Source organism: Cetorhinus maximus, chromosome 18, assembly GCF_964194155.1.
Source record: "Cetorhinus maximus chromosome 18, sCetMax3.hap1.1, whole genome shotgun sequence".
Classification (NCBI taxonomy): domain Eukaryota; kingdom Metazoa; phylum Chordata; class Chondrichthyes; order Lamniformes; family Cetorhinidae; genus Cetorhinus; species Cetorhinus maximus.
In genome coordinates this window covers 52,112,055-52,133,119 of record NC_135896.1, presented here as the reverse complement: position 1 = coordinate 52,133,119, position 21,065 = coordinate 52,112,055, and the positions used below count along the sequence as shown (strand labels likewise).

Sequence of the window (21,065 nt, the reverse complement as noted above, 5' to 3'; positions counted from 1 at the left end):
ACACATGCTCTCTCACACACACACACTCTTTCTCTCACATACACACGTGCTCTCTCTCACACACGCTCTCACACACGCTCTCTCTCACACACACATGCTCTCTCACACACACTCTCTTTCTCTCACACACACACGCGCTCTCTCTCACGCTCTCTCACACACACGCTCTCTCTCACACACACACACGCTCTCTCTCACACACACACACGCTCTCTCACACACACACACGCTCTCTCACACACACTCTCTCTCACACACACTCTCACACACTCTCTCTCTCTTACACACACTCTCTCTCACACACTCTCTCTCTCTTACACACTCTCTCTCACACACACTCTTTGCTCTCACACATATACTCACACTCTGTTAAACACACACACACTCTCTCTCACACACGCTCCCTCACACACACATTCTTCTCTCTCACACACTCTTCTCTCTCACACACACTCTTCTATCTCACACACTCTCTTCTATCTCACACACTCTCTCACACACACTCTTCTCTCTCACACACATACTCACACTCTGTTAAACACACACTCTCTCTCACACACACTCTCTCTCACACACTCTCTCTCTCACACACTCTCTCTCACACACACTCTCTCTCTCACACACGCACTCTGTCTCTCTCTCACACACACACTCAGTCTCTCCCTCTCACACACACATTGTCACACTCACACACACTCTCTCACATGCACACACACATGCACACACACACACACATGCACACTCACACACATGCACACTCACACACACATTCACATGCACACACACACATATGCATATTCACACAGACACATACACATGCACACTCACATGCATGCTCACACAGACACACACATGCAAATTCACAGACAGACACACACACAAACTCCCTCACACATATACACTCACAAACACACCACACACACTCACTCTCTCACACACACACAGACACACTCTCTCTCACTCACACACACCCCCACACTGTCTCATTCACACACACACTCTCTCATGCACACTCACACTGTCATGCACACACTCAGGCTCTCCCTCTCACACACATTGTCACTCTCTCACACTCTTTCTCTCTCACATACACACACACAAACTCACACACACACCCACTCACACCACATACTCACTCTCTCACCCACATACTCACTCTCTCACCCACATACTCACTCTCTCTCGCACCCACACATTCACTCACAAACACACCACACTCACACACACACATGCGTGTGCACTCATACACACACACACACTGTCATACATACACACTCTCTCATACACACACTCTCTCCACACACGCACACACACTCTCGCTCACACGCACACACTCTCGCTCACACGCACACACTCTCTCTCACACGCACACACTCTCTCTCACACGCACACTCTCTTTCTTACACGCACACACACTCTCACATGCACACTCTCATACGTACACACACTCATACGCACACACACACATTCATTCTCATACATGCACACACACATTCACTCTCATACACGCACACATTCACTCTCATACACGCACACATTCACTCTCATACAGCACACACACGCACACATTCACTCTCATACATGTACACACACACATTCACTCTCTCGCACACACACACACACACATTCACTCTCTTGCACACACACATTCACTCTCTCGCACACACACACATTCACTCTCTCACATACACACACATTCACACACACATACACTCTCACTCACACGCAGACACTCACACATACTCTCACTCACACACACTCACTCACACGCACACACACTCTCACTCAAACACACCGCACTCTCACTATCTCACACACGCGCATTCACTATCACACACACACATTCACTCTCTCACACATACATTCACTCTCTCACACACACACATTCACTCTCTCACACACACACTCTTTCTCGCTCACACACACACTCTCTCTCTCACACACACACACACACACTCTCTCTCTCACACACACACTCTCACACAAACACTCTCTCTCACACACATTCTCGCTCTCTCTCACACACACACACTCTCTCTCTCTCACACACACACACTCACTCACTCTCTCACACACGCACATATACTCACTCCCTCTCGCACACACTGGGCAGAATTTTTCCCTCGTCGAGTGGGCACGCATCTGACATGAATGGGTGTAAAATAGTGCGCGATGACCTCGGGCCAGCGCCCAAACACACACACACCCACTCTCCCTCGTTCACACACACTCTCTCTCGCTCGCACACACACACTGTCTCTCTCTCTCACACACAAACTCTCTCACACACACACTCATAAACACACACTCTCTCTCACACCACACACTCTCTCTCTCACACACACTTACTCAAAAACACCATACACACTCTCTCGCTCACACACTGTCACGCACACACGCACTCTCTCACAAACGCACAGTCTCTCTCTCACACACACACATTGTCACTCTCACGCTCTCTCTCTCTCACACACACAGGCACACTCACAGGCACACAGAAACTCACACACAAACACACACACTCAAACACACTACACTCTGTCCCACATACACTTACTCTCTCTCTCACACACACACCCACTTTCTCTCACACACTCTCTCACACACACACTCTCTCTCATACACACACACTCTCTCTCTCATACACACACCACACTCTCTCATACACACTCACTCACTCTCAAACACACCACACTCACTCATTCTCTCTGACACAAACACGCACACTTGCACTTACTCACACACATACATTCACTCACATACACGCACGCTCGAACTTTACATCTCGCGAATGGACGTGCGCCCAACCCAATGGGGCGTAAAAAGTCCTTGTGCACTCACGCAACATTTCACTCAGCGCGCATGCATGAAAGTTGGAAGTGCACCCGACAACAATTAAGAGCCCCTTAACAGCGCAACTGACTCTGATTTTTCGCGGCCCATCCAACCTTACAGTTGGCAGGCGGGCGAATCGGCCAGGCGGCCTTTAAATTTTTCATCAATATCATCAAATGGCGGGATGAAATCTCCATTAGAAAATAAAATTAAAATAAATATCTGTAGACAGCATTTTTATGAGGTATATTTTCAGGTGCTTGGTTGTGATGCATGGACATTTTTTTCAGCTTTTTACACTTTTATTTAATCATTTGAATGTCTGCAGCTCCCTGAGAAGCCTCCTATCGAATGAACAATTCCCATGGGGACAGCAGTCTAAAAGTCCAATGCTGGATGCACAAACTTGATTGTAGTACTTCCTGTATGCCCCCTTCCCTGAAAAAATGTCCTAATGCAGGCTGAAACTATAAAAAGTAAAAGCTATACCACTATGAAACTCTCCCACCTTCAGCAGCGGTCTTCTGCTGAATGCAGCCACGGTCCCACTTTGAGCCTTCATATCCGCCTTTGTAACATAAGGTGTAACATAATCCTAATACCTGGTGTGACTCCCTCCCAAGTTTTTTCACGTGCACTCACAGAAAAATGGCGAGGGCAACAAAAGATTCAAGTCTATTGCCTTGTTAACAACTTTCGTATTATTGGCGACAATGTCAACACACTGGATTTTATGCATGCGTGTTAATTGCAGCAGTCCCAATTTCTCAACATAAAATTCACCCCCTTGTCTTTCTGTCTGGTTAGCTAGTAATTTCCAGATCTGTTATCTTCATCTCCAAGCTACGTTCCGTTGATCTATGGGCTATGAATTAGCCCAATACAGGTGTACACAAGTTGCTGTTGTTGTGAAATCACAGCAGCTGCTATGTTTTTCATGACCATTACATACAGGTTAAAATACATACAACACAGTAACACCTCAAGGTTTTCAGATATCACAAACTGATAGTGACACAAAAGATCATCAGTATCATTTGAATGCCAAAATGTGTTCAGTCTGAAACACATTCCAAATTGTGCCATTCAATATGATTTTTAAGTTACAGTTTGTGGACAATTCCATTCAATTTTTATAGATGGTGTGCAATGATGGCCAGAAGGCTTTCTGTGATTGAATCACATGATATGAACTGAAGTGCTTTGTGACATATGGTTTGAATTGTAGTTATATTGGATTTCATTTCACTACAAGCCACAGGAGGACAACAAGCAGACTATATATTATAAACCCATAATACATCAAAGGGTTTGGATGATGCCAAAAATTCTCAAACTATACTCCAAAACATTTACATATATAACAAAATACAGGGCTTGGAAGAGCGTTCTACTTTCATTTTGCTGAGAGTAGTGGAAAATCTGGGTGGAATTCAATGCTGAACATTAGTTGATTGGATGGCATACCAGCTGTCACATGCAAGTTGCTGCCATCACAGTTCTGCAACAGCATAAGTAAAGCAATAACATGGTGACTCATACTTGTTTTACAGGCCGAAACAAACTGATTTACAGTCAGATACCAAGCTGTTCGTGCCTTGTTTTCATTGTTTACCAAGTATGTAATAACAACGGCATTCCCCTGTCAAATGGCGACATGACTTTCAACTACCGGCAGCTTTAATATAAACCAGACAATTCCTGCAGGGAAGCCTTAAGATAGTGACCTGTTAGAATATAAAGTTCTTGGAAAAATGATTTCCTTGTGACTTCTGCTTTATAAAGTTAAACTGGAGATACCAGAGGTGAATTTAGCTTCTGATGACGGTGTAAAATGTGTGATATCGGCTAGGTCACCCATCAAACACCTTGAGTGATTTTCGTTTCCACTGATTATAATGGAAAGGAAAATTGGGCAGGGTATAAACTGAGTGGCCAATCCATTAACATTCATTTTACACTCCTGCAAAGCTGAACTTGATCCTTACCCCACCCCAGTATCTTCAAAAGAGGAAAAAAGAAATGGGAAGAAAACAGCTAGGAAAAGAAGAGAAATGTAATCACAATGGCAACATCAGCTTGCATTTACATAGTGCCTTTAACATAACAAAATGTCCTAAACTCTTCACATGAGCATTATCAAACAAGTTTCGACACTCATCCACATTGGGAGATATAAGGAAAATTGACCAAAAGCTTAATCAAATAGATAGGTTTGAAGGAGTGTCTTAAATGAGGAAGAGAGGTAAAGATGTGGAGAGGTTCTGGGAGGGAATTCCAGAGCTCAGGGCCCAAGTAGTTGAAGGCATGGTTGGGACGGTGATAACTAGGCAAAATTGGAGGTGCACAGAAATCTTGGAGATGTGTAGAGTTGGAGGCAGTTACAGGGTTAAGATGGGCATAGCCATGGAAGGATTTGAAAACAAGGATGAGAGTTTTAAAATTGTACATTGCTCGACTTGGAGTCAATGTCATTCACTGTAAGAGGGCGTTGGATGAATGGGAAATGCTACAAGTTAAGGTAAAGACGGTTCATTAAAAGCTTAAACTTAATAAGAGGCAATATTTATCTGTAAATTTTTCTTGGCTTTGGCCAACACTAGTAGTTTTAACACATTAACATTCTGTACACTCAATACTCTGGTTTGTTGAAGGAAATCACAAGGAATGTGGGAATTTTGTACAAGCAGCAAATAAACATTTCAGATTTATCCTCAAAGGAAACTGAGATTTGCTTTTGCAAAGTTTATTTAAAAGGTATAAACTTAAGCACTGATTAATGACCCTTCTGGCAGTTTACATGCATAAGGTATGGTATTATTTTTTTCTTGTATTTTTCATCTAGTTTTCAGATTTAGATTAAACAAAATTTCCACCAACTTAATATGGAGAACACCAAAACTTCCATCTTTGACCCCTAGCCCAAATTCCAAACCCTTTGTACCGATTCAATCTCCTCCCCACCCACCATGCCAGGCTGAACCAGGTTGCTAGTAATCTTGGTGTCCTATTCAATCTCAAACTGTGCTTCCAATTATACATCCTTTACAACACTAATACTGCCTACTTCCAACTTGGTCACATAGCGTATCTACCCTATCTGCCCTATCTCAGTCTATCTGCTGCTGAAATACTCATCCATGTCTGTCACCTTCAGATTCAGCTGTTCATATGCTCCCCTGACCAGCCTTCCACCTTCCACTCTCCATAAACTTTAGCCTACCCAAAACTCTGCTGCCTATATGTCATCCCACACCAAGTCCTGTTTGCCCCAAAGCAGCCAATTTCAGATTCTCATCCGTGTGTTTAATTCCATTAGTGGCTCAGTCCTTCCCATCTCTGTAACCTTTTCCAGCCATCCACTTCCCTCAGCCCCACCCCAAGCTCTCTGTTTTTCTAATTCTGGCCTCTTTGGGTTTACCACCCTGTTCATCACACCTGGCCATGCAAGCAAGCATCTACCATTTATGCTGAGGATTTCCCTTACTAACCCGTCCACCTTTCTCCTTCCTTTAGAGCCATCCTTAAAACACAACTCATTGACCAGGTTTCAGATAAGTCCTCCCAATCTCTCCTTCTTTTGCTCAGATCGTTATTCTTTCTTTTGGTTCTCTGAAGCTAGAATACCGTGTACAGTTCTGGTTACTGCATTACAGGAAGGATGTGATCCCATGAGAGAGGGTACAGAGGAGATTTATGCGATGCTGCCAGGAATGGAGAATTTTAGTTATATGGAAAGATTGGATAGGCTGAGGTTGTTTTCTTTGGAACAAAAGGGAGCTGAGGGATATTTAAATGAAGTGTAAAAGATTATGGGGGGCCTAGATAGAGTGGATAGGAAGGATCTATTTCCATTAGCAGAGAGGTCAATATAAAGGGGACATAGATTTAAAGCAATTAGTACAAGGCTAGAGGGAGTTGAGGAATTTTTTTCACCCAGAGGCTGCACTCACTGCCTGAAAAGGTGGTAGAGTCAGAAGCCTTCACCACATTTAAAAACACTTGTATATGCACTTCAAGTGCCGTAACCTACAGGACTAGGGACTAAGCTGGAAATTGCAATTAGGTTAGATAACTATTTTGTGCTGGGTCAAAATGGCCTCTTTCTGTGCTGTAAATTTTCTATTTTTCTATGAAGCAACAGAAGACGTTTTCCTACATTAATGGTACCATAAAAATGCATGCTGTGGCAGCACTGGTCATCATGGTTGTAGTATACTGATTGTAATATTAGTTTCCCGCTCTCATGCTTTACTATGCTTAGTTTATTTTTATTGTAATATTTTGGGGCAACTGCCTATACTGAAACTCTTTATAGACTGCATGCCATTCTAGATGATTTGATGGTACTAGCACAAGGTGTACACAGAACAAATGGAAAAGTCAACTGGACAGGTATAAGATTTGGGATACTGATTACGTATATTGGAAACTGCAGGTAGCTGACATTATGGGCCGAATCTTCTGTGCAGTAGCAATCACCGTCAGATTGCCACTCTGCACCTTTTAACTCACCCTAGACTTCAGTTGCACATTCCTCATCTGGACGACCGACCCAGCCCTGCTGAGAAATGTGCAGCGCAGTTGCCCCTGGAGTCCCTTCCGTGCACTGCAGGATCATCGGTGCAAGTGAAGCCACACCCCCTATTTACAGCACTATCTGCCATTAACTGCTAAGTTTAAAGGTCCCAGCCACTTTGACAGGAGAGTAGGTAAGTGTTAAGTTAAGTGGGTGGGGGGGTTAGGGTGGTTGGGGTATGGTTGCGGGGAGAACAGTTGGTCAGGAGGAGATCGGGTGGGAGTCGGAGGTGGCTGGGCGGTAGTCGGGATGAGGAGGGGTAGTCCGGGAGTAGTCAGCCAGAGGAGGGTGGAGAGGTCAGGTGCTTGGGAGGGTTGGGGTATAGCTAGGGGGTGGGATCAGGTGATTAAGGGTTGGGGGTTAGTCGGTGGCGGGGAGAAATCAGGAGTGGGGGGTAGTCAGGCAATTGGAGGGGGTGGGAGGGTAGTCAGGTGATTGGAGGGGTAGGGGGTAGTCAGGTGGTTGGGGGGGGGGTAGTTGGGTGGTCAGAGGGTAGTTGGGATGATGAAGGAGGGTGGGGGTAGTCAGGGGTGTAAGTTAGGTTTTCGGGGTTGGTGGGGGAGGGGTGGGCAGGGTTTGGGTGGTCAGACCCATTGTTACCCAGGAGTGGTTTTAATACTTCTAACCCTTCCTGGGTACTATTCTGTTAAGAGAGTCAGAACCATCCAAAGTCTCCAATTTAAATCGCAGTTTCGGATGGTTCCAGACGCAGGTCAGATGACCAATGGAAATTGAAACTTCCCGGGAAATTCTCACGCAGCCCTTGTGTGGGGGCCTTTGGGTGGGTTCCCGAGCTCATCTTCCAGGGTACAACTCCAACTAGGGAATGAAACATCTGGGCCTATATTTTCACCTTGTAACTGATCACTTACATAGCCCTTGGCTGTGGTGCTGCTTCTTGTATTGAGCTGGGATTTTCTTCCTCCAGAGGGAGCTCTGCATTTCCCCAGGGGTTTAGAAGTTGTTGTGAAGGCACTGAGCTTGTACTCTTCGTCTTCTCAGAGCTGGGTTCTGTTACTGGTGATGGTGTTGACACTCTTGAAGGAGTAGGAATTGGCGTGATAACAGGAGTACTAACAGGACTTGATTTTCCTGGAGACGCCAGTCCTGCAGCATCTATGACTAAGTTAAAATATTACAGTTATTTATGATAAGTCACAATACAAGTGAACAGGAAAATAAACATTTGAACCATCAAACCTGCTCTGTCAGTTTATTAATATACGGTATCTACTATTCAATTTTTTGATCCAAACTTATACCAAATAAGTATCTATCATCTTTAAATACCTTAATTAAATCTTCTTCCATGTTTTTCTGAGTCAATACTTTCTACATTATGACAACTGTTGTGAAAAAATGTTCCCAAAGTTCACATTTATCAGATCTAGTTCTAAATTTAAGATAATGTTCCCTTGTTTCTAATGACCAGAATGAAGTGCCATTCCTCATCTGCCTTTTCAATCCCTTATTAACATTTCAGTCAGATCATCGTCCAGGGAATATGGCTCAGGTTTATCCAGTTTCTCTTCCTTGTTAAGTACCCATACCCCAATATCATGCTGGTGAAATGTGTCAGGAAGATGTAATTCTCATAATGTTACTGGAATTTATTGTAAAGTAGAGTAATAGTGGGGTCTGTGTTTGTATGTCTGTGTGTGTAACTTATTGAATTAAAGGCAGCCGGTCTAAAGGCTTTGATATATCAGAAGATAATGTAAAGTAGATAAACATAGGTGTAGAGGGAACATTTGCCTTTTTAAATAAACCAGGCTAGTTTGAATTCAAAGGAGGGGTGAAATGTTTCACCTAGCCAGGAGAAGTTAAGAAACAGTGTGTTTATTTTTTCCAAAGATTACTGGTAACATTGGTACTATGAGAGATTTTTATTATTAGAGAGGTAAAGTCCAAAGGCACGATGAAACAATGGGAATTTGCATTCAAAGGGGAAAATATGGATAAAGGCGAGAAGGCTGTGTGTAAGGGTAGGCATTCTAAGATCAAAAACAAGTGTGAAAAGTCTCCAGAATCTAAGCCTTAAGCTGCTATCTACAAAGAACTGGAGTTAAGAAAACTCACTTTGAATTGGATTGTTCAGGGGATAATGTTTCTTTGCTTGGGTCTTTTAAAATCTATGGGGAGTATTTTCTGCTTCTCAGGCAGCCTGGTCGGGAGTGGGAGCGGGCAGGCGTGGAGCTCTGCGCCGCCGTTTTATGCGAGCGGGCCAATTAAGGCCCACCCAGCGTGAATCGCAGCTCCCGAAGACAGCAGGAGGGGGCGGGCGGAGGCGGGACTACAACGACCACCGGGTCCAATGGCGACCTGTTTAAAGAGCGTGCAGACAGCCTTCTAAAGGCTGGCAACAATGGCAACCAGAAGGGCTCCCAACAGCGCTGTCGGAGAGCAGGCCAGACAGGAGGGCAGGTCGGCGGGGCACTGTGCCCCTCGATTCTCAGATGAGTGACTTGCTGCCCTCCTCGAGGAGGTGGCATCATGGTGTGAAATCCTCATGCTGAGGGATGGGAGAAGGCCCCCCCACATGACGAAACGTGCCTGGAAGGAGGTAGCAGAAAGGGTCAGTGCACACGATGTGGTGCAACGCACCTGGGTTCAGTGCTGCAAACACTTCAACGACCTGTTGCGATCAGGAAGGGTGAGTACCATGTTGGCATGGGTCACTTAGCACAGCAGTTAGGTTGGCCCCCCTGGCCCCACCCCCCAACTCTGAGTGTAGTTACTGCATTGAATCATTCACGGCATGTGGCCTTTGCTGGGTGGGCCAGCATTTATTGCCTGTGCCTAGTTGACCCTGAGAGGGTGATGCTGAGCTGGCTTCTGTATCCGCTGCATGTGGTACACGTACACCTACAGTACTGTTTTGGGGACGACCTCAAGGATCTGTACCTAGGCACGGTGCTGGAATGCCTAAAACATTTCAAAGTCAGGATGCTGACTGACTGGGAGGGGAACTTCCAGGTGTTGGGGCAGCCATCCATCTGCTGCCCATGGCGTTCTACGGGGTAGTGCTTCCTTGCTTTGGAAGGTGATACAGTGTGGGTGGCAAATGTGATGGAGACAGCATCGGGGCAAGGGGGTCAGCCCTGGCTGCTTGGTGTGAGTGTATGGCGGCTCCAGGGTCACAATTCACCTGAGCCCTGCAATGTTTCACTCAGGTGGGGGTGGCAGGGCTGCAATGGCAATCCAGGTACAGATGGACTAATCAATGCTCCTCTTTCCTTTTCAGGAGAAGACAGCCCACAATAACTCTGAGTGGATGCAGGCTGGCGGAGGGCAGGTACAGTTGGCGATTCTCACCAGATATGAGCAGGAGGCTCTTGTACTGGAGAGGTGCCATGCGCCCAGGTCAACCGGTAGCAGTGAGGTTGGGGTGCCAGTGGGAGGTAAGAGTGCCGTGCACTGAGGTCACAATGTCTGTCATTGCAACCATTCCACTGTTCACTATTCAGTGAATTCAGCATCCATCATGGGTTTCCCATTGATTATGGAAGGAGGAGCGCATCATGATCCGGGGGCCAGGCATGCACATTAACAGAGTCACGACTTCAACTAATCAAATGTCCTTGTTCTTCCTTTCAGCGTCACCGGAGCAGGCCCGGAACGAGGAGGCAGAGGGCCTGCCGCTGATACCTGAGGGCCCTGAAAATATACTCGCACCAGCACAGATACTAGCATCTCGGTGGGGATAAGATCGTTGGCTAGTGTCCCAGGGCACAGTGTTGAGGGTACTTCACACTCACTTGAGGTGCAGGCGGAGACAGAAAGTGCCCATGGCACCGGCAGTTGGAGGATTGCAGAGGACCAGGAACATACTCAGTCAGTGGCTGATGATGTGCCTCTGGAGTCATCCATGAGGCAGCGGAAACTGGAAGTCCAGCGGGCTGTACGGGAGGATCTGGTGGAGATACATGAGGCAATGTGTGGCATGGTCTCTGTGATGGAGGGGTCCATGCAGAGCATCAGCAATGCATTGACCCTCATGGCCGAGAGCAATGCTTCCTCCATGGAGAAAGTGGTGACTCTTATGGAGAGGCTCCTCCAGCAGAACAACCAGGGCTTCCTGGGGATGCGCTCCGACATGCAAGCCCTCACAACGGCATTGACCTCAGCTGGTCAGTGTCAGCGTGGGAGATGCATTGGGCACCCAGTATCCCAGCTAGGTGTCTGTCCATTAATGGTGAGCAGGGAGGTCTGAAGTGACCTCACGTTGGTGCACGAGCTGCCTGTCATTTCTGCAGGCTCCTCTCAGGGTGCTCCGGATGCAGCCAGCAACTCCTCCACCCCTCTGCCAGTGACCGTGGGATCCGATGAGGCTGCAATGACTGGGGAGATGCAAGCCATGCCACTGGCTACTCCCTCCCAGGCGGGGCCATCACAGGCTCCACGGGCCACAGGATGCTTGCCAAGGTCATCAAGGCCAACAGGACAGCACAGTGAGCAGGCTGTCTCAGATGCCAGTGCCAGCAAGGGGGGAGCACCTAGATGTAGCACCTGAAAATGTAAGCATAAAGCACCTTAGGCACAACAAAGGCTTCTCAATGGTGGTTTTCTGTTGCCCCAGTATTAGTTGATTATTAGTCGATGTGCAGCTCAACACCCGTGAATGAAGTTTCTTTTCTTTTTGTTTCGTGAAATCATTAAATGCTTTAGTTGTGAACAAGGCTCAGGGTGTTTCTTTACTTCTGTATGTGCACGGGAACCCATGATGTTATGAATGAGTTGTTTGTCATTGAGCTTTATTGACAAGGCACATAGTTAATGTTCCTAACCAGGCAGATGTTGCTCTCAGGTATCGAGTATGGAGCCTGCAGCCCTTGCATGTGTTGGAGGTCCATCTGTAGTGGGCTAGCTAAAGGATTGTTGGATCAAAGCCTCCTGGGTGTCCCTGCCTCTCCGGAGGTTGCCCAGGTCAGCATCTATCCCCTCAGCATTCTCCTGTGCGTGCTCATCCTCAGACTCACTACTGGACTCATCGTGTGCAGCCAGAGCATCTGCATCTATATCTTCTTCCTCCACTGTGTCCCCCCTTTCCAGCCTCAGATTGTAGAGAGTGCAGCATGCAACCACTATCAGCGATACACGATCTGCGGGGTACTGGAGTGCGCCCCCTGAGCGGTCCAGGCATCGGAAGCGCAACATGAGAAGACTGATGGTTCTCTCCACCACAGCCCTTGTGGTGCCGTGGTTCCTATTGTACCGCTGCTCAGCCTCTGTTCTTGGATGGCGGAGAGGCATCCTGAGCCACCTTTTGAGGGGATAGCCCTTGTCACCCAGCAGCCATCCATCCAGCCGAGCTGGAGCATCAAAGAGCCTTGGCACCTGGGAGTGTCTGAGGATGTAGGCATCATTGGAGCTGCCTGGGTACCTTGCACAGAGTTGCAGAATCTGCATCTGTGGTCACACACTATCTGCACGTTCATGGAGTGGAATCTCTTCCTGTTGACAAAGGCACCGGGCTCACCCGCTGGCGCCTTGATGGCCACATGTGTGCAGTCTATCATACCCTGGGCGCGGAGGAACCCAGCAATCGCTGCGTAGCCTCTGACTCGCTCCACCTGGCTGGCCTCGTCTCAGTGGTAGTGAATGAAAGTCAATGCATACCTGAACAGAGCGTCTGTCACCTGCTTGACACAACTGTGGACAGCTGATTGAGAGACTCCACAAAGATCTTCCACCAACATCTGGAAAGAGCCGGAGGCATAAAGGTTGAGGGCAGCCGTGACCTTCAACGCCACTGGCATGGGGTGTCCACCCACACAGTTGGAGCTGATCTCAGGGCCAATCACCTGACAAATGGAGGTCACTGTCTCCCTTGAGAGACGAAACCTCCTTCAGCACTGCACCTCAGACATATTGAGCTGGCTGCTTCGCTGCCTGTAAACTCTGGCAGCAGGATAGTGGCATCTTCTCCGGCCCCTTCTGCCTTGCACTTCCTGATGGCCCTGCGCCCCTTGTGCCTGCACCTGTCCTCCCAAAAGTGGCTCCTCTGGCAGCTGAATATGGACTCCTGGCCTCCTCCCCCCTCTGGCCCTCTCTTCCTCCTCAGAGGAGATGCCTCCATTGCAGAGCACAACTCCCATTCCCAGGGTAAAGGAAGGATGCCAGAAACCAGCAAGGCCCCAAGAATGGTGTTTGCTCCAGGGTCCTGACCTGAAGTCTGTAATTCCTGTACAAGCAACCCTGAAGAGACCTGAAGTTCTCCTGTTCACACAAGCAAGTAGCAGTTAGTTTAAAAAGTAAATGTCTAACAAATACCACTCGCAAGCCTACTCACCCCTCTAATCCCGCTCATGGATGAGGTTTTTAAAAATGTGGCCTACCCGCCTGCCCATTGCACCCTTGTGACGCTCTGAAGATCGCACGGGCTCCGAAAAATCTGTATCTATTAATGCCTCAAAGGCCTTAACTGGCCCGTTAATTAATGGCGGGTGCACATTGGAGCTCATAGCGTGCCCACCCACCAAAATAGTGCAATGTCTCGCGGTGATTACCTCCCCAATATCTAAAGTAATATATTGGTGTATAAAATTTTTTGCAAAAAATTATGTTAATACTAGAAGACCTGTCTTCAATTCAATTGAATTCCTCTGCACACAGACTCATAAAATGTAACAGGACATATGTAGGTCCTTCAACCCAATTCTATGCCACTGATTTTCTCTGGAAGAGCCACATAGTCTAAACCCCTTCTCCTGTTCACTTGTCATTTCTTTTAATGTTCCTCTTCAAGACATTTTAAAATTATTTATGTACTCTGCTTCGCCAATGCTTTGTGCTGGAGAATTCCACATTTTTAACATCACCGCGCGTCATTTTACGCGTTGGCATGTTGGGCCCGCCCCCACACGCCGACATCAAAATTCTGGCCTATGTGTCTTACTTTGCCTTCACAAAAGTGTAACTGGGAGTTAGATTAATTAGGGGATTTAGAAGCTATCATAATAGTAATTTGTAGTTCTATGTGTGGGCTTAAAATAATTTCTTCTATTAATAAGGGTTTAATTTAGTTTTGTAAGAAACCTACAAGACTCAGTGGTCTTATTACTACTGAATTCAGGGCACACATCTCGAAATTCATACAAATTGCAAAATAGTTGTGGCAGTTGTTTCAAGTTTCCCTTTGGGATTTGAGCAACTCAGCATTTACAATCAGCTGTGCATAACAATTGCCATTTTGTCCCCCAAGGCCAGTAAATCCTTCCTAAAATGGAGTACCCAAAATTAATACCAACGGTCTATTCACTAGCTTATTACATTCTTTTAGATTCTTCTCTTAAGAAATCAGAGATAGTTCAACAGAAGGAGACAGTAACCCATTTAAGTAACTGGTAAAGGAATACTTTCATCCCTTCCATTTATTTAATTCTAAATTTTGAAATTATTAACTTACTTCTCTTGCAGCTCTAGTGGAGGGCAGACAGCTGGCCTTGCTCCCATGCTTCTGCCTCTCTCTCTCTCAGTGACAGCATGCCCACATCACTCGTTTATTTCCTTCGAAGTGTCTTTACTTAACCCAGTGCTTGACAGGTCAGATGACCTCACAAGCTTGCTGGGGAAAGTAGCATGAAGAGAACCCACTGGTGTGAATGCTTACGAGCCTCCTTGATGGAGTAGCTAGTTACCATACTAATACACTACGTTTCTAGATTACCCTCCCCAATATCTAAAGTAATATATTGGTGTATAAATTTTTTTGCAAAAAATTATGTTAAAACTAAAAGACCTGCCTTCAATTCAATTTAATTCCTCTGCACACAGACTCATAAAATGTAACAGGACATATGTAGGTCATTCAACCCAATTTTATGCCAGTGATTTTCTCTGGAAGGGCCACATAGTCTAAACCCCTTCTCCTGTTTATTTGTCATTTCTTTTAATGATCCTCTTTAAGACATTTTAAAATTATTTATGAACTCTGCTTCACCAATGATTTGTGCTGGAGAATTCCACATTTTTAACATGTTCTGTGCATGCAGCTATTTTCTAACTTCCTCACTAATTCTTTTTGTGTTTATCTTCAAATTGTGCTCATCTTTTCATTATCTTATGGATGTGTGGAAAGAAACATAACATTACTCTCTGGTCATCCATCCCTTAATCATCTCAGAACAAGATTCCCTAAAGTGTACATTGCTATGATTTGGCTGACTGTTCTAAAAGCTTTGTTATGAAGTGCTTAGACACTTCAACCCCACAACAAGATCTAAGCTGGACAATGAAGGAGAATAAAGAAGCAGAGTTGCTGGTCACTTTCTGAAGGGCAAAAGGGAAAATAATTCAACCTTGCACCTCTTTAAAACCTCATCAGCTGGAAATTGCCCTTTACCCTTAGTTGCAATACAGGGTAATCTATATGAAAAACATGGCAAATGGACTGATGATAATAAAAATAGGCAGGAATATTGAACTTATTGGTCTTTGCGTGTTAAAACTTATGCTGTGTTAAATGTGCCCTTCCTTGAATAAATGTTGAGAAACATAATTAGATTGGCAAACAAAGTTTATGCGTCGGCTTTTCTTTACTGTTGAATGTAATGTCAACCACCTTTGTTTCAACAAACTGATTTGACTTCAATTCTCAGCATGTATGCATATGCTGTAGCTTTGGCGGGAGACTGCATGCAAGTGGCACAATAGCCTCCCACTGGAATTACAGTAGGAGACTGGCACAGTGAAATTTCAGGCTCAGCGTTTTCTTTTTTGGGAAAAAAAATTGCCATTAGTTTCAGAAAAACAAGCACCTTTGAAAAAATCTCTTCTTGTCATATGGGAAATTATGCCTTCACAATGACAGGAAGCAATTAAAAGGAGACTTAACAATGGCACCAAGAGACAGTAGACTGACACAACAAGGCATTATTATCCAATAATTAATCCTATCTCACTAAACTGCCGACCATGTAACTTCCCTTCTTGGTCCCCATGTTAACTGATATTGTTAATGGTTCTCTCTTCCCAAGAACTTCTCTCCCCCTCTCTCTCCTTCAAAACTGCTGTCATCACCCACCCTAAAATAAAACAAAGCTTGACCCCTTTGAGTTTGCAAACACTTGCCTCACCACCAACCTCCCTCTCGTCTCCAAAGTTTTTGAACATGTGGTCCTCCATCTTTTCTGAACTCCATGTTTTAATCCCTTCAATCTGGTTTCCGCTCCTGCCATCATTTCCAAAACAGCTCTTATCAAAGTCACAGATCACATCCTATGTGACTATGACAAAGGTAAATTTTCCCTTCTCATCCTTCTCGACTAATCTGCAGCCTTTGAAAAGGTTGGCCACACCATCTTCCTCCAACACCTCTCCACTGTCATCTAACTCTGTGGGGATGCTCTCATCTGGTTCCATTCTTATCTATCTTATCAGAGCCAGAGAATCATTTGCAATAGCTTCTCATCCAATTCCTGCACATTATCTGTCCCCCAAGGATCTAACCTTGGCCCTCTCCTATTTCTCACCCACCTGGTGCCCCTTGGCAATGTTATCTGAAAACACAGCGTTAGTTTTCAAATGTAAGCTGACGACATCCAGCTCGACCTCCCCACCAGCTTTCTAGACTGTTTCTTGAGAGCTTCCTGTTGCCAAATTATCAGATTGTTCATCCGACAACCAGTATGAGATCAAAAATTTCTTCCAATTAACTTGTGGAAAGACCAAAGCCATTTTTTTCAGTCCCCATGACAAACTCCATTCTCTAGCAGGAATCATCTAATTCAGGTCACTTGAACATTCCTGATTTTAATTGCTCCATGGATTGATCATGCCTTCAGCTGCCTATGCCCTAAGCTCTGGAATTCCTGTCTATCCTTCTGTAACATGCTTCTAAAAACTACCTCTCTGACCAAGCTTTTGGCCACCTATCCTATATTGCTTTGTGCGGTTCAGTGTCAAATTTTGCTTTACAAAGCTCCTGTGAAGCACCATGGGACTTTTTTTTTTAAAGGCGCAGCATAAATACATCTTGTTTAGTAGTTAGTATAACAATTGTTCAAGTTTATCTTTTATATAATAAAATGTGATGGAATTTGTTCTAAAGTTTATATAAATTAAAGCCTTCTTGTGCATTTTGATACCAAGAAAATTCAATACAATCTTACACTCTATGGAACACATTTTCAGACATTTTTTTTTAAAGAAATTCCTACTCACCTGGCGATGGCTTCAATAAAGGTTCTAATTCTGGTTCAGGCTCTGATTCTTTTTCTTCTATTACTGCTACAGAATCTTGGGGTGTGACATCTGGTGTTTGGATCAGAGATGAACATCCAACAGGAGGTGATGGAGTGTGTGGTGGGGTTGCGTCTGGTGTTGGGATCAATATCGTCTGCAAGAATGGTAATGTATCAAACAAATTAGATACATAGAGATTTAATGTGAGCATAACCAGAAACCTCCAAATAATATGTGAGAATAGATTCTCAAACAAGTTATTAGCTGGCAGAGTGTTTAGAGAGCCAAGATCCTGACTCTGCCATTTCCTTAATCACTGCATAAATTATAGATAATTTACATTTTCACAAACGATATAAAAATGTTGCCTCTTTAGTCACATCTACCCAGTTTTGGTGATCTACGTGTTGCTCAATTCTGTAGAATAGTAAGTAATATCACTGAAAAACAATGGATCATATTCATAAATATCTTCTTATAATGCAGGCAAGACTTTACTCTGTAATCTTAAAATGTGGTTCATTCAACTTAAAAGCTTACTGATAACAAAATAGTGCAAAGAGCATTTTCTTTCTCCTCTAATTTTATATTCTTGTCCTCCTCTCTTGAAGATGATGATTCATATTGAGATATTTTGAAGATGTAACAATCCTCTAGTCCCACATCCAAACAACCATTCTTCAGGTATGACCCTGGCCAGAGAGTGTTGGCAATTTTTTTACAGTTGTGAGGGAACATCAGAGCCAAACCTAAATAGGAGCGAATACCCTTGTCAATTTCTTTCTTCCTTTAGCCTGGGATACTGAAGCCCATTTCGCATGCCATTGCCACACTTACTAAGAACTGATAACTCATCACAAACCCTGGATCAAACCAGGGGCCAGTGGGGTATGTGTGGTTCAGTATAATTCAATGAATATATTCAACTGTTGAATTATCAAGTTGCAATTACAAAGAAAAATTATGCAAAGCAAACAGAACACTTTCAAAAATAATTTAAAACCAATTTCATAAAGAAATAAAGGTCTATTTAACATTGAAAATACATTATGTTGCATCATGGCAAATCTGTGAGCCTGAATGGTAAGCATTCAAGCCACAGGAGAAGTCTCCTAATCCTTTATGTTTCAACAAATAAAGGTTAATCACGAAACATACTAACTAATCATGACCCTACCACATTTTGGGTTATGCAATATAAGGTCTTCAGTCTTCGGTCTTTAGTGGCCAAGATGTTGAACAAGTATCAGAAAGATGAAATTTTTTGGTTAAAGTGTTTCAGCTTTGATATGTAAATCTTTTATCTATTAAATTCAAAATGCTATTTTTAGACAAGAAATGAACCCAAACTAATTAACTGTGATCAGATAAAAGCAAAAAGCAAAAAACTGCAGATGCTGGAAACCCAAAACAAAAAAAAAATACCTGGAAAAACTCAGCAGGTCTGACATCTGCGGAGAGGAATACATTTAACATTTCGAGTCCGAATGACTCTTCATCAGAACTAAGGAAAAATAGAAGAGGTGAAATATAAGCTGGTTTAAGGGGGGGGGTGCAACCGCAGAAGGTGCAACACCTGCCCCTTTACTTCCTCCCTCCTCACCGTCCAAGGGCCCAAACACTCCTTTCAAGTGAAGCAGCATTTCACTTGCACTTCCCTCAATTTAGTCTATTGCATTCGCTGCTCCCAATGCGATTTCCTCTACATCGGAGAGACCAAACGCAGACTGGGTGACCGCTTTGCAGAACACCTTCGGTCTGTCCACAAGCATGACCCATACCTCCCTGTCGCTTACCATTTCAACACACCACCCTGCTCTCATGCCCACATGTCTGTCCTTGGCCTGCTGCAACGTCCCAGTGAAGCTCAATGCAAACTGGAGGAATAGCACCTCATCTTCCAACTAGGCACTTTACAGCCTTCCGGACTGAATATTGAGTTCAACAACTTTAGATCATGAACTCTCTCCCCCATCCCCACCCCCTTTCTGATCCCCCTTTTTCCAATAAATTTATATATATTTTTTTTTTTCTTTTCCCACCTATTTCCATTAATTTTAAATGTATTTCCATCCATTGTTTCATCTCTACCTTTTAACCTATTTCGATCCCTTCTAGGGCTATCTGTACCTTGCTCGTCCTGCTTTCTACCCTTAATGTCACCATTAGCACATTTCTTAGCTAATATCACCACCGTCAGCACCTCTTTGGCCTTTTGTCTATGACATCTTTTGGCAATCTCTACCCGGCCCTCTATCCAGCTCTATCTGTCCCATCCCCCCTTAAACCAGCTTATATTTCACCTCTTTTCTATTTTTTCTTAGTTCTGATGAAGAGTCATTCGGACTCGCAACGTTAACTGTGTTCCTCTCCGCAGATGCTGTCAGACCTGCTGAGTTTTTCCAGGTATTTTTGTTTTTGTAACTGTGATCAGATTGTCCTTGGGATTTTTTATTTAAGAAACAAGAAAATGCATACAATCTGCTTGAATTTAACATTAAAAAAGTTCTCAAGTAAAAAGCACATATATGATTTAAACTCATAGTAAGGATGTCAGAAGCTTCCAGTGCCAGCTTTTTAAAAAAGTAACATCTACTCCACTGATGTGTATGTTGAGTCTAGCCATTTTAAATCATATATTCTAGCCACTTCATGAAATTTCTAACATTTTATGGTTGAAAACAAACTGATACATATCTAAATAAATTAGGGTTTAGGTTTCCCTGTGTGCAGGCCTATCACCTATCCAATATATTGCAGCATGGAGTGCTAAGGTCATAGTTTTCCTCATGACACATTATCAATTACAGCCAGGTTGTCAGGGAAAGTGCCAAGTGAAGGTCAATAGGTTTCCCTGAGGCAGGGAGTGCAAATTCAGTAGTAACCATACTAGACAGTCATGAACTGAGCAAATAGAGATAGTACGAACATTCAAATTAGGAGCAGGACTAGGCCACTTGGCCCCTCAAGCCTGGTCCGCAATTAAGGCGTAGGAAATTTGTATAAAAAAATTGTAAACCTGCACCCAAAAAAAATTAAAATATCTGTTGATAATCAGTTATGCAGTCTATAGAAATGTACTCCTAACATGCTATTCATGTGGGACTAATTGACCAATCAAATCTACAAATTAAGAGTGAAATCTAACTGAATCTCATAAACTAAAGACTAGAAGATGCAAATGGAGACTGTGTAATGCATTGCATCCAAATCCAAATATAGTGCAAATTTTCTAACGGTTGTTAAAGGTATATTCTCGGTTGGAGGCTCCAATTAAATTCACCGAAATTTACCATTGGCGCTAATAAACATGGCAGGCCATAAACCGGTGAATGGATTGCCCGAAGTACAGCAGTGTTTTGTTCTAATAATGCATTTCAGTTCAACTCCTGGACCAGAACTCCATGTCCTGTGCAACCGCATAATTTTTGACTGTAATAATACTTTTAAAGAGAATACTGAGAGG

General features: G+C 44.2%; 1 protein-coding gene across 1 annotated transcript in view; it reads right to left on the bottom strand.

The window, feature by feature from the left end:
• kiaa0586 (KIAA0586 ortholog) overlaps nucleotides 1-21,065 on the bottom strand; it is a 657,376-nt gene that overhangs the window by 105,722 nt on the left and 530,589 nt on the right. The window contains exons 24-25 of the mRNA XM_078562702.1: nucleotides 17,579-17,753; nucleotides 8,287-8,536 (exon numbers count right to left, since the gene is read on the bottom strand). Coding sequence (XP_078418828.1) covers nucleotides 8,287-8,536; nucleotides 17,579-17,753 — 425 coding nt within the window. The remainder of the gene's footprint in view (nucleotides 1-8,286; nucleotides 8,537-17,578; nucleotides 17,754-21,065) is intronic.